The sequence below is a fragment of the Cygnus atratus genome, chromosome 9 (assembly GCF_013377495.2).
Source record: "Cygnus atratus isolate AKBS03 ecotype Queensland, Australia chromosome 9, CAtr_DNAZoo_HiC_assembly, whole genome shotgun sequence".
Taxonomy (NCBI): domain Eukaryota; kingdom Metazoa; phylum Chordata; class Aves; order Anseriformes; family Anatidae; genus Cygnus; species Cygnus atratus.
The window spans coordinates 6368112-6382232 of NC_066370.1; the positions used below are offsets into that span (position 1 = coordinate 6368112).

General features: G+C 42.7%; 1 protein-coding gene across 2 annotated transcripts in view; it reads left to right on the plus strand.

The window, feature by feature from the left end:
- Window positions 1-287: 287 nt before the first annotated feature.
- Window positions 288-14121, plus strand: part of SLC25A36 (solute carrier family 25 member 36) — a 33136-nt gene continuing 19302 nt past the window's right edge. Inside the window, exons 1-3 of one of the 2 annotated variants that reach the window (XM_050712505.1) lie at window positions 288-422; window positions 9092-9262; window positions 13625-13702. In XM_050712505.1, the coding sequence (XP_050568462.1) occupies window positions 382-422; window positions 9092-9262; window positions 13625-13702 (290 nt within the window). In that variant the 5' untranslated portion in view covers window positions 288-381. The remainder of the gene's footprint in view (window positions 423-9091; window positions 9263-13624; window positions 13703-14121) is intronic. The other variant, XM_035544607.2, reaches the window with a different exon arrangement.

Sequence of the window (14121 nt, forward strand, 5' to 3'; positions counted from 1 at the left end):
CTCAGCAGCCGAGGCCACGAGCTATAACACGAAAACCAAGCAGCAGGGGCCGAGGACGCTGCGAGGAAGCGGGGCGGGCAACCCAAACCCCGGCGTTCACCCGGGGCACCACAAACTCGGGAGACGCGACCGACAGAACCTGGTGAACGCTATCGAAAAAGGCCCCTAACGCCCCCGCTTATATAAGGCGGAGCGCGGCGGTGACGTCACCCCCCAGCCAATAGCCGCCTCTGTTTACCTCCGCCCCCTCGCCGCGCCGTAGCGGGCCGGGAGGGGGCGGAGCCAGCGGCCGGGCCCCACCCCATCCCCGTCCCCCGTCCGCGCCGGAAGCGGCGCAGCGGCGGGCGCGGGCTGGCGGGGCGGAAGCGGCCGTTGCCGAGGATGAGCCAGCGGGACACCCTGGTGCACCTCTTCGCCGGCGGGTGCGTGCCGCGCGGGGGGGACGCCCGGGGGACCTCGGGCCGCGACGGGGCCTGGCCGCGGGGCTGCGGGCGGAGGCCGGGGGCGGTCGGGGCTGGGGGCGGTAACGGGGCCCGCGGAGGCGGCAGGGAGCTGGGGCAGCTCCCTTTGGTGTGCGGCACCCCCCGCCTCGCCCGGTGCTCTGCAGGTGCCTCCCCGCCAGCACCCGCTGACTTCGGGCTTCTGGGAGGTGGGGCTGCACAGCTGCAGGCCTGACGCGCGGTGTGCGCTGCTCCTTCAGAGTTCGCATCCTTGTCAGCACTCATACAACAGCAGAAAGAGGGCTCGTTGTGGCGCTTTAACCCCAACCTGCAGGGGGACAGGTTAGTACGAAATCATACGTGGTAATTAAGACCAGGCGCAAACTGTAAACTTCAGACCAAGTGAAGATCGCTGAGCTCAACGAGCTCGCTCTTTTTCCAGAAGAGTCTGGTCAACAGGTAGGTGCCAGTCGGTTGGGTCAGGGGTTGTGTTGTGAGGAAAGGGCCGACAGACTTTTCCTCCTGTACCAGCCACACGTTTCCTGTTACCTTAGCTGAGCGAAGCTAGCAGTGTGCATTTGGTCATGTTTAGCAGTAGGAAAGTTATTCTAGGTCATCGCGTGGCTTCTTTGCTAGCGTGGTGGGCTGCAGATCGCTGGAGCGCTCGTCAGTCCTCAGGGAGACTTTAAAAGGAAGGAAGCTTCGTTTCCCTTTGGGTTTCAGTGGAGACTGTATGCAAACAGCGCAGATGTCTTAATCTGCTGACTCTTTTTGTAAGGTCTACGTTAAGTCTTTGATTCCCGTTTTCATTACTGAAACTCTAAGTGATGACATTGCTGTTTTAGCAATGTAGGTGGGGCTATTCTAGGATTTTTCAGTAGCTGCCCAGCTTGTTTCATGACAATCCAACAACAGCTGTCAAACTGCAGTACTTCTGGGCGATTACCAGTTCACGTGGAAGTTGACGTTTTATTTCTAATGATCCTTCCTCCCTCCTTTTCTATACCTCTCTGTATCCTTATCCCCACCCAACAGGTTTGATTGACCATTTTAGCAGTACTGGGCAGGGGTACAGTAGTGGAAGAAAATTGCTCAGCAATTTCTATCTGCTTTGATTTCTTAAAAGTAATTTTACTCTGTTAGTTTCATTTTTTTGAGAATCTTATCTCTCTCTGCTTCATAACTGCATGTCAGTTGTAAATGTGACCGATATTGTATAACAGAAATACTAATTCCGTGTTTAAAAATAAATAATTCAGTACTTATTTTGGAATGGTGGGCATATGAAGTCTAGCACCATCAATGAATTGAAATGGCGCTTTTTTTTTTTTTTGAAAGAAAGCTCTTCTAAGTGATTTTGCTGGACTGGTTCATGCATCAGCCAATACATCAACAAAGTACTATTTTTACATGCAGACCCCACCCAATGCACTTCTTAGACCTTCTTGACTTTAAATAGATTCTCTGAAGGTGTACATGTAAGCATAACAGCAGTCCCATTCAGAAGCAGAAAATGCATAGCATGGGAAGAACATCACTCTTGTTGGAAATAAGGTAGAAAAATAAGAATTTCATGTTAATAAAAGAAAAAGTGTTACAGCCTTTTAAGAACATGTTCCTTACAGAAAAGCAGTTGTAACTGCTACAATTTGTAAGCAATTAGTTCAATGCAATAACTTTGCTATCGTCTTAGGACATTTAAACATAGTTTTTTAGGCTGTTTGCAAAACCACCATCGTGCACTCCTTCGTACTGTAGAGTGATTGCAGGGAGCCTTCCGGAACGGATCAGCAGTGGACCTGGAATTCAGTTTCATGCTGTGACACGTTTGCAGCCGCTTACTTAGCTCATATTTTGCCCTGATGAACCTATTTGTCAGGATCTCCTTCACAAACTGTGTAGCTACCACCCAGCTCCATCTGCTAATCGTATCTCATGCTTGTGGGACCATAGCTGGGATGCCTGTAATGTTGGATCCTGATACAAAATCATATTTCATGTGAAGTTCAACTTTCCTCTGAGGTACTTGGTTGCATCGCTCAGAACTCATCCTTTTCAGGAGTCAAGCTATTGATTGTATTTATGTTGTGTGTTTTTCCATTTGGTAGTCAGATAACCACTGTTGTCACTGTAGACAACGTGTTGGCCAGGTAAATTCAGGTGCTTTTATTCCAGAATCCCTGTAGTGGTTGAAATAGTCAAAACTCAAATAACGCACTTAAGATAGTTTGAATTCTTTAGAAAAATCAGATACTGTACATGTGAAAGACTCCTGGATTTTTCTTTATTTCAGTTAGGAAGATATTAGTTAATAACTTAGAGTGTAGGATGGTGATTGGTGGTGATTTTTTTTTTTCTAACTGCCTGTCAGAAAATAGGCACTTGACCTGTAATTGAGTTACCAAGCACCTGGACTCCCTCCTTCCTTAAAATACATTCCTGGCATAACCCTGAATGTCTTTGAGAACTAGCTCTTCCTGTTGTGAGGCATAGGAGAAGGTTAGTGCCTTTCTGCCTCAACTTTAGGTTAATTTTGTGTTTAGGTACCCTACTGCAGGGGGGGAAAAAAAAAAAAGGCAATTCTTTCTTGAAGCATTGAGTAGCTTGGGTTTTGCTCCGTGAGGTGACCAAATTGCATGACAATAGCTGTATCTGAAGAATTGTGAAGCTAATGTTTCTCATATTTCCTTCTAGTTGACTGATGTTTTCAGCTGTCAAGCTGTTTTACTTGATACAAATGTCACGTTGTAAGTATTTATTTGCCCTCGGTCCTAATTGAAGCTACGCTCTCCATGTTAGTGTTTGTTTTGGATAATGGAAAGCAGTGATGCTTGTTCCCCATGTGTTATTTTTTCCAATTTTCACTTGTACGTTTTTGTATGTCAGCACATCAGGGGAATTTCATTTTTACATTGTTAATTAGAAACAGGTTTGATTAATATTTCGTAGTTTAAGGAAGTTAACTTAAAATTGTTATTTTTTAAAACTTCAGCAAGATGTATAATCTGTGAATAAGGGGGCTGTGGGCTACTAGCTGCTGGTACTACTAGCCAGTATATTAATGAGAAAGATGGAAAGATGTGTAATGTACAAGTTTAGCAGTATAATAATAGGAAAACTCTGAAACTTCCAGATTAGTGAGATGCATTCTTGCTGTTTCTGAAAATTTTACTTCCCAAAGGCCTTAAATTCCCTCTCAAAAGAGGTATACTGTAGGTTTGATATTCAGACCTGCAACTTACCTGTTGATGTGAACACCAGTTACTCTTGTGCTGTAAGACGAGTCTGTGAAATTGCTGACCATTTGGGGACCTGAATTTGTGGTAAGTGGTAAAGAGATTAGAAGGCGTTCTGCTTGCAAGTGGCTCGGTGTTTTCCTGACAGCTTTTTGAGATCAGTTTTCTCGCTGTTTATCTTGTCAGTCAGTATTTGCAGGGAACTCTTTCATAGAGGAAAGAGAAGCAGCAGGTAAAATACATGAATGAATGTAGACCCAAGATAAGGGGGTCAAGGGTTATCTCCGAGTCTTTGAGGCCACAGTTACAAATACAGTGAAAGGTGAATCTAAGGTAAGTGCTATGCAGCCTCATCATGGGCTCGTGTAAAATACGTAATTATCTAAAGGAAGAAAAGCTGGTGCTTCTTAAACAGCAGTAGTTACAATTATAGGTCAGCTATACCAGTGGTACTGGGAATATTAATCCTCTTGGGAGCATTAGCAGACAGTCCAGTGGCTGAAGTGCTGAGACCCTCATCTGTGCTAGAGCTGTGCCTGCTTTTACTGCAGGGGTGTCCACACACAGCAGCAGACTGCAGCACACAATTCTGCACAAGGGCAGTGACTCCTAAGCAGGTACTCTCAGCCTGAAACACTAAAAGAAGGTTTTCCTGTCCAGTTGTCCCCGGAAATAAATCCCGTGATTTGAATGCTGGACAGGATTAGCTTTTGGAGCATATGCGTATTCCTTCCCTTGCATACCGTCACAATAATAGAGGTTTATCTGGGACAAGGGGTTGACTGTTCTGAGGATCTGTGCTGAAGTACTAGCAGAGTGTAAAGCCAAAATATGTCCAAATACATTAATCAAGTGAGGTAACGGACTTCTAAATGTGCATTTGGAATCAAATTAAATGTGTTGTGTTTTTTTTTTTCCATGGGTGCTCTCTGGATTAGGCTTGTGTTGCAGTCTTCCTAAATTCTTCTGTCCAAGAGATATCAAGTAGAGACAACTGTTCGTGGTTTTACTGTTAATCTGTTTTGAGTTTGTTTGATAGCCGCATATTTACCTGTTTTGCTGAGTGCATTGGCTCTTGTACAGTTCAAGCTGAATATTTAATTTTCTGACTTGTCTGGGTTAGTAGTGATCTTTTAATCTTCCTTTTTTCCCCATGTGTTTTTTTTTTTGTAGATTTACTTTAAGTAAATTAGTGCCTACAGGTGGATTATTATGCCCTTATACAATCAGGTGTTTCTGATGAAATTCAGCTTTCTTATAAGCACTTGGCAAAGCTCACAAAGGCTTGTAGTGAACATTGATTAGAGGCAAATGTCAAATTTGGGATAGGTAAGATAACTGGGGTCTTTCATGACATTCATTAGAAATTAGTATTTGCAAAATGATATTTATTTATTTTTTTTTCAGCTGGGAAGGTTTGGAATTAGGGGCTGGGTCTGTGTCTTGGCTTACATGTTAGCAAAGTGCCTTGCCTTACTTCAGGAGACAGCACTGTGCAGAACTTCAGGTGACTCTCACTTGCCTACTAGACACCTTCTGGCAGGGGCGTCTCACGCTCTGCCCTTTCCACTTGCAGTTTATGCTCCGTCAGCAGGAGAGTATTTGCTTACCCACTTTCTCTGGTGAAACTCAGCTAATCTTGGAGAAGAAAGTTACATATTTGTAACTGTTTTTACAAGTCACAGTTAGTAGGGCCCAGCACTGGAGATGCTGAAGCCCCGGGTATTCTTAGGTAATACAGATTTCTGAAGTGGTTTACAAAATCCCAAGTGTGGTATTCAGAAGAAAAATAAATGTCACTATTTTCTAATTTTTGAGAAACATTTTTCTGAACTGTGCTACTCCCTAATTTGTGTTAAACCGCAAATTATTTAAAAAAAAAAAAAAAAAGCCCAAACCAACCAAGCAAAAAAACTGGATTTGAGCCTGGGAGGAGGGCAGCAGGAGCGATAGTGGCGATCTGCTGGCAATTTATAGAGCACTCCTAAGCTGGAGCTGGAGGCTGCCTGTTCCTGGCATGCCAGGGTCAGGAGCACAAAGAAATAGCTGTCTCTTTCACAGTACTTCCATTAGTATGTTAAATAAGCAAGGCTTGAAACATATTTTTAAGTAAAATACTGCTGGTTGCAGAACACCTGGCATGTTCCTCAACAGTTGCTTATTTTTATGGGTCACATAGTTACTGAGTTGTCTCTCTTTGTTTATCTACAAACTGCTCACTGAGGTTTCTCATGAACAGATTATTTTGCCAAGCCTTGCAGTATTTGCCTTAAAATTCAAGTGAGCTATATAAATCGGTGCGGTTCCTGGATTGTCCTTGCACTTAGTGGTTCAGTTCTAACTTGGATCTTCGTACTACTAAGCAAGGCCTGGTTCCTCAACATCTGGGGAGGTTTCTTTCACTTCTTAGACTTCAGGTGCTGTCTCTATTGCATGAGGGTTTTTGAGGGCTGGGGAAGTGAGGTATTGCATTTTGACAGCAGTGGAGATTTGGGGCTTTGCAAAGACATGTTGTGAGTGATACAGATCCATGCAGTTCTTCGTAGAACTTCTCTGCTTTCTTCATTTGTAAGTTGCAATTTGAGATCTTGAAAATGGTTAGGGAGGAGAATTTTAATCCAGACTACCACTACTGACAAATTCAGCTGAGACATTTTATATTGTTTAAAGAAGGAAAACCAACCCCTCAGTAAGAAACAGTGCCCAGAGTGCTGATCATCGGAAATCATGATGTGAACGGCAGAAAGCGGGACAGGCAGCGGGCGCCCAGCTCTCCAAAGGAGGCAAGTGGTCGGCTGCTCCTCTTCCCTGGGTGTAAATGGCTCCTTGTCACGGAGCAGTTCTTTGGAAGGCAGACTTGAGAAGAGCAAGCATGGAGTAGCTGCATGTCTGCCCTCTTCCCTGCCAGTCTCTTAATCCATTGCCAGGGGCCTGCTTGTAACCCAGCTGCAGTGAGTGCCTGACAAGCACTGCTGCAGTCAGCCGGCCCTCGGGGTGGGTTGGGTGTGGTGCAGGGGAGCGTGCAGGTTGCAAGCTCCAGCTCAGTGTTAATCTTCAACTTCGGAAAAATTTTCCAGTGCGGAGTAGCTGGAGCCAGAGGCATTAAAGGCTCCAAATTCCAGGCCCTGTTGCTGAATGGGAGCCGAGTTTTCTCCTGCTCATTTCTTTCCCCTTCCGTAGTATTTATCATCACGCAAATATAAACCCTACCACGTGCTTTCGCTTGCTGTTGCTTGAAAACAAGTCCTCACGTAACCTGCCCGAAATCAAATGTGGAAAGATCTTACTGGCAGCAGGCTCTGGGGGATCAGAAACAGAGGGGTTGCAAGAAAGGAAATAAACCCTGAAGCCAGCTGCCTGCATTGCCTGCACACACAATTACCAAGCAGCACTGGCTGCTATGGAATCGCAGGAAGCGCAGTAACTTGCTCTGTCTTGAAGACACGCTTCAGACTGTAAAAGCTCTGCCAAGCTGTATCGAGGGCTGGCCTACCGGTGGCTCTCATACGGTATTGCATGTTATCAACCCTAATGTGTTAGAGGTTTCTACTGCTTGAAACACTGGCTAAAATATATGTTGCTCACCTAGTCGGAGTATTCCTACAACTCCTATTTTAAAAATATATTTGTAGCTTAACATTAGGAGAGCAGGCAAGTGAAATGCTCGTTCAGAGATGCTTTAAAGATACTACTCTAAAAGCTGTGTCAGTCTGTTACTGCATGTGTGCGGCATGCCAGGACCTGACTTCCATCCTCCTGTGAGAATGCACTTTTTCAGACTCACAAACTTAATTTCTTTCCTCAGACCTTGAAAGAGGGCAAACTTCAGTCTAATGTTGGAGTTAGGGGTGGGACAAGATGCCTTCGTGCTCTAGTAGTAGGCTCTCTCTAGGTTGCTAATTCAAACAGAGCGTTAAGGGAACATCATCAAACATAGTTCTTTGCAGCTGTTTGGTACTATCAGTTCAATTCATACAAACATTAGCCTTTTAGGATGTAATGCTGTACTAGCAACTGCCATTTCTGGTGTTGTTTGCAGCAGAAAAGAGCTGTACTTGACAGACTCTGAAAGTTCCTTTTCCATGAAAGCTTGCAGGAGTTCTTGAGTCCCAGCTATTACTGCTAATTTGTACTGAACTCTCCTTTGCATTTAGGAAGACGTTGTTTAAAAAATACTGTTGAACAAATCTTGCAGCATTTAAAAGTTTGTTTCAACAAACTAGCTGATAGTTATCTTATTCTCAGTGCTTCTCAGGGTCAAACACCAGCTCTTGTTACTGCTTCAGAGGAGTGAATACTCAGGCCTTTGAGTTTAGTGCAAACGATATTTCTGTGATTGTTAGTGGATTTCAGACTGAGCTGTAACATAAATGATCACCCTAATTTAAATCTGTTTAAAAAACTAAACAGAAAACCAATGTGTGCGTACCGTGTCTTGGTCATAATTTTAAGACGCGTATTTGGCCAAGTCGAGAGAACACTGGTATGGGAAAAGGTTCAAGGGAAGCATTTCTTTTTGTAACAGTGAAGACCAAGAATTTGGGGTTATCTTTGGAATCAAAATTTGTGGATTTGATTTTTTTTCCCTTAGAGGCTGATGTGGTCATAATTAAACAGGAGTGTAGGTAATTATTAATTAGCCTATGAACAAGCACCAGAGAAGCCCTCTGAAGAAAGCTGCTAAAAGGCAGCGTGTTCCTCGCTGTATTCTGCTCGAGCAGAATGGGAATGACGCCACTGTTAGTGTAAGGCACGCACAGCTTCCCTTGGCTTTCTTACAGAAATGAGCGGCAGACTTCTGTCTTCCCAGATTCAGCTCTACAGTGTGCTGTTCTTGGAACCTAGTGTGCCTTGCTGTACGGGGCAGGACTCAGGAAGCGCTCAGAATCATTGCTGTCGTGGCACCACGTCCAAAAATACAAAGGGAGTTTGTTAATTTCAGTTGTATAAAATTGCCACATTACAGTTTTTAGCAGCTTTCCAAAGACTGATGCAGGTAGCCTTGTGTGTGTGGTGCATAAATCTGTTCTGCCCTTAAGGATTTTTGGCACCTCTGTTGTGGTCAGGAGCATGCTGAACATTCAAAAAAGTTAAAATTTACCACAGGAAGTTAAACATTTGAGATGCTGAGCTAGTTTCCCGAAGTGATTTGAACAGCATGTGATGAAGACTGTGCACCTTCACTACTTTAGAAACTCTTTTTGTCTGTTCAAATTTTCACTACGCATTAAAGGATTAACAAACTGACTTAAGTGTGCTTGCTTTCAAGGGCAAGTAACCACAGTTATCACGCACATTCCAGTTATTTCTTCACATTTTGCAATTCAACTGTGTTCAGTATAACATTAATTATATATTATTGTATTCTTTTTTTTTTTTCAGTTTAGAATGCGATGATCCTCTTTCTCTTTGCAGATGTGGGGGTACAGTTGGTGCAATTCTGACATGTCCACTGGAAGTTGTGAAAACACGGTTGCAATCCTCCTCTGTGACTCTATACATCTCCGAAGTCCATCTCAACACTGTGAATGGTCCCAGTGTCAATCGAGTAACTAGAGTTTCTCCTGGACCTCTCCATTGTTTGAAGTGAGTGTGCATGGGAGTAGGTTTTTGGTTGGGCTTTTGGGGAGGGGTGATGGACAAATTCATGTAAAAGATTCAGACTCTAATGTCTATTATGATGTTACTATGAGATGACTGCATATTTTGCTGTTTAACTGTTTCACATTCTATTTTTCCAAATATCTTTCATGTGTCAGTTTGCACCTTGAATTAGCCAGAACATACATACCCTGTAGGACTCACGGACCCAACCTATATCCTCAAAACTCACTGGGAGCAATGTACTGCTTAAAATTAGAATAGTTCATTCGGAAGAGACCTACAAAATCATCGGGTCCAACTCCCCGACCACTTCAGGGCTAACCAAAAGTTAAAGCATATTATTGAGGGCGTTATCTAAATGCCTTGTGAACACTGACAGGCATGGGCCATTAACCCCCTTGCTAGGAAGCCTTTTCCAGTGTTTGACCACTCTCACGATGAAGACATTTTTCTTAATGTCTGCAGAGCAGGGGCAAGATTCCCTTCACTCTGGGGGACTCCATCTTGCCAGTGAGGGGAAGGTAGCTTCAGCATTTGGGTATAGGAGGAAAATTTTCTTCCAGAAAGGATGTGCTGCTGCTTGTTGCATTAGGCAGACTTAGGTAAGACTCAGACAAGTGTAAAAAGCTACTGTTATCTATAATTAATCAGTGAGAAGTAGTTTGTAGGCAACCCCTTCTGGCAGTTGCAGTGTAGGATTTAAGGGTTTATCACGTTAAGAGTGTAGCATTTATTTAAATGGAGCTTGTACCCAAATAGCATGTTGGACAGAAGGTTTTTCTTAGTCTGGAAGTTTTGATTGAGAGTTTTTTGTTTGGTTGTTTTTTTTGCAGGTAAGTGTCTGATGGGTGAACATGTTGGGAACAAGTATGTGAGTGGGTAGGGTTCAGATTGTGACAAGGAAGGAGAGCTCCATCCAAAACACTGGCTTTTGCCTTACTAACTTTCTCATGGTGGAAGTTGAGCAATTCAGCTTCTTTCCTGAATGTTCTGGATTTTTTGCCTTCTATTTAGAAATGTGTCCAAATAAATTGCAGGTTGGTCAGATGTTTTTCATATGCTCCTCTGATAGAAGCCCTAAAAAGCCTAAAATAGGTTGGTTTTCTATCCGTCTTTGCAGGAAACAAATTCAGACTGAGGTAGAGGTAGTTCATGATGAACTTCATTTCTAGGGCTTGCTTTTTTTTTTTTTTTTAAAAAAAATTGCTACTTACACATGTTAATTCTTGATCCTTGGTATCAGAATATGTATCTGCTGCTCCTTTTGTTCTTTGCTTAGATGTGTTTTCTTCCTTGTAAGTATCAAATTACTGAAATGCGAGTAACTTCTGTAGGTTTCAAGTTCTCTGAATACAACAAATACGAAAAAAAATCCCAGATGACATGGCAATGTGCTGTGTCCATAAAAATATGTAGGTGCAGAACATAATTATTTTAGGCCTCTGCTGCTTTAAGATACTAGGGATCTCAGTGGATTTAGTGGGGAACTCAATCTGGACTTCCTTCACTTATGCCTTTATCGATATTTGATATTTTCTGATTTGTAGATTTGGGTTTGGTTGTCTTTTCTCACACCAAATTCAGTGCAGTGTTCCAAGACTCATGAGTGAGCTTAAAGTACTCTGTCTAAAAGTGAGTTGAATTAGGCAAACGCTGTCAGAATTTCAGTTAGCTAACTGTTGTGGAGTCACTTCTGCATCCTTAGTGTCAACAGAGGTGACTTAAAAGACATCTGTGCCAGGAAACAAACTGAGAAGAGCTAGTGCAGGTGACTACATTCTCTGGCAACAGAAGCGAATTCCCTTATTCCTAAATATCTGTTGGGCATATCATGTTGGTGATGCCTCTTATATCTAACCTCGACTGAGTTTAAACCAGAGGTCTTGATAATGGAAATCTGACTGACCTTGCAATGCGGACTTCCCCACATAACAGTGGCAGGTCAGTTGAGGCCATATGGAACATTTGTGCTGCTCTCCCAACTGTGGATTTGCATTCTCTGATTTCACTAAACAGTGCAGGCTCTGGGATCTGATCTTTAATGCAACAAGTTTGTGTCTTATTTTCAGAGTAGAATTTAACTCCTGCAGCTGATGTCTGGGAATGCAGAAGAGCATCGATAACCACAACCATTACAGTCCTTCCTGCCTGCTGTTAAGGGAAATTCTGCTGTGACTTCTCTTGAATTCTTAGTTACTCCAGCAAGTCGTGGGACACTGTAGATCCAGAGGAAACAAAAAAGAGACTTTACTCATAAATTTCTCTGAGACACTGAGGCTCCTGCTGCTTTGTATGCATTCATATTTGTGCATACATACACATATTTGCAACACTTCGTATTGTGGTGTTAGGTGATGTTAAAGTAGTAGTGCTTTATGTGGGCACAGATCACATGTTAATTGGGTACAGCTTTGCTATGATCTGATGCTCTGAGCATGCTGAGCTTTATGGAATATGCTAAGATTATCTCAAACAGTTCTTTCCAAAAGTGTTAGAATTGCTTTTAGGATAACACACTTGTCTAAGTAATGAGGATTTCCAAAGTGTTTTTGAATACTCCAATTACTGCTGTGAAGCAACTTTACTCACTCAGTGGATTCATATTAATTGTTATGGATATGAAGCTATGGCATTGCTGGACACGTTATATGCTGATTTGCCTAAACAGTCATGGTGACTATTTCACACTGATGCAACAGTTCACAACCACTACTTCATTTTTGATTACTGAGAACAAGCTTCGTAAACTTTTGTTTTGATTTGACAGCAAAACTGTGATAAAATAGACAATTTCAGCTGCTGGAAATCAGAATAGATTTGGAATCTCTTTCAGTGCTATGGATGACTTTCATCTGTTTGTTCTGATAGTAAATTGCAAACAAAATGGCCATTTATACAATGGTAGTTTGCTTTATTGAGTAATTGACTTGTCATTAACCTGCATGTCTCTTTGAAGAAGAAATATTTGTGTGTATTGGCCAGTGTTTCTAAATAAATAAGCACTGAGTTTTGTGTTGCAACATCCAGTGAAGTAGTTAATTCATAACTTAAAATCTGGGCCTAACTCAATTGCTAGAGCAGTTTGCAGTGATAGGGATGCAGATAGTCCTTGTTTCTCCTCCTTCAGTCTCCCATATCCTGCTGTACTTTTTAGAATACTGTATCTGATTAGCATCTAGTTTGTTGGACAGATTGGCTTCACTGAAAATGCATATTAATGGGTATCCTCTTAATGTACCAAGATAACTTGTTGCATAATGGTGTTCAACCGATCTCTTTTTAAAAACCGTAGTTTTGTGGGAAAGGTATTCCAAACACTGATATACTAGTAACGCCTCACTTGATGTCTCAATTGACTACTTGTTACCCCTCTGTTTCTCTGTAAGTCCCACAAAGATGGGAGGTCGCGCACCCCCTGCCACCTGAGCAGCCTTTCCAGAGCCGTGCTCAGAGTGGACGTCGTTCCCTGAGATCAGGGCAGTACCGTGACTTTTTGCATGGGCTACACTTCTTTCTCAGTTAGGCTCAAACTTTGTTGCAGCGAGTTACCTTACACGCGGAGGTGGGGATTGTCTTTTCAGGAATGAGTTAAAGAAAACCCACTTGTTGCATGGCCAGCAGCAGTGCTTGGCCAGGAGCACGCAGGCAGTGGTTCAGAACTGATAAGCGGTTGCGGATGGATGGATCAATGGAGGAGGGAATACCTCATAGCCTCAAGGGAGGGCCACTTCTCACGTTGGGGGGGGTTCCATTTGCTTGTATTTAAGCAGACATCTAAGTCAAAATAATCACTCTAACTTACAGAAAGAGTAAAGCTAAGAATGGTTTCTAGTGGAACACTTCGTAGAGTATCTTATATACCCTGATTACCACCAATTTTTTTCCTAATCACTAGAAAAAAGATCTCAAAGACATTGTTTGAGCACTTCTTGCATAGAAGGAGCTGCATTGTGGTGTTGCAACTGACACGGATGCCTATAGCTTTGTGAAGCAGTGCCCAGTGTAAGAGGAAGCCCTGTGGGGGAAAAGGGAGGGCAGGGCAAGGGGTAGGGGGCTGTAGAAGGCTCCTCGACACTGAAGCAGTTCACATACCACTAGAGGTCACGTGTATTGTAGTTTGAATCTTGCAGTGCAAAGGTAAATCTTTCAAAATCATGTGAATGACACAGCACGTTTTGAAACGTGCTGATTTAAATCATGTATCTTTTGTGGTCAACGCTGCATTGTCAAAGTTATTAATGAATGTATGCACAAAGATTAGAGCTTAAAATGATTTCGTAATGGTTGTTAGTACATTCCTTAATTTTGATGTCAATATTAATGTATGTCACTTTTGTTTTCTAGGATGATCTTGCAAAAAGAAGGTCCTCGTTCTCTGTTTAGAGGGCTGGGTCCTAATTTGGTAGGCGTTGCTCCTTCCAGGTAAATACAAACAGATGTTCAGTAAGTAAAATAATTTCAGTGAAATTTTGGTTGCTGTATATTTTTCAAGGGATTTAGGGTTTATTTCAAGTGTGTTATTGCATCTGTAGTGTAAATACTTAATAGTAAATATCCAGTAAATAGAAAAAAATTGTTTCTGGGTTAGTTTGTCTGAAATAATGAGTCACTCGTGCTGCACAGCTCTAGTCCCACATCCCTGCACCAGCTACCTGACCATTTACTAACGCCTCTTTCTGAATGCTATTTGTTATTGAGCTTCTTCCAGTTAAGAAGGAAAATATTTAAGGAGTTGCACATGTGCATAAGGTACAAACCTCTGTTTACAGGTAGATTTAGCCTTCAGTTAATCCATCATCTTCAGGAAGCAGTTGTGTGACCAGCTTCAAAACACCAGGTCT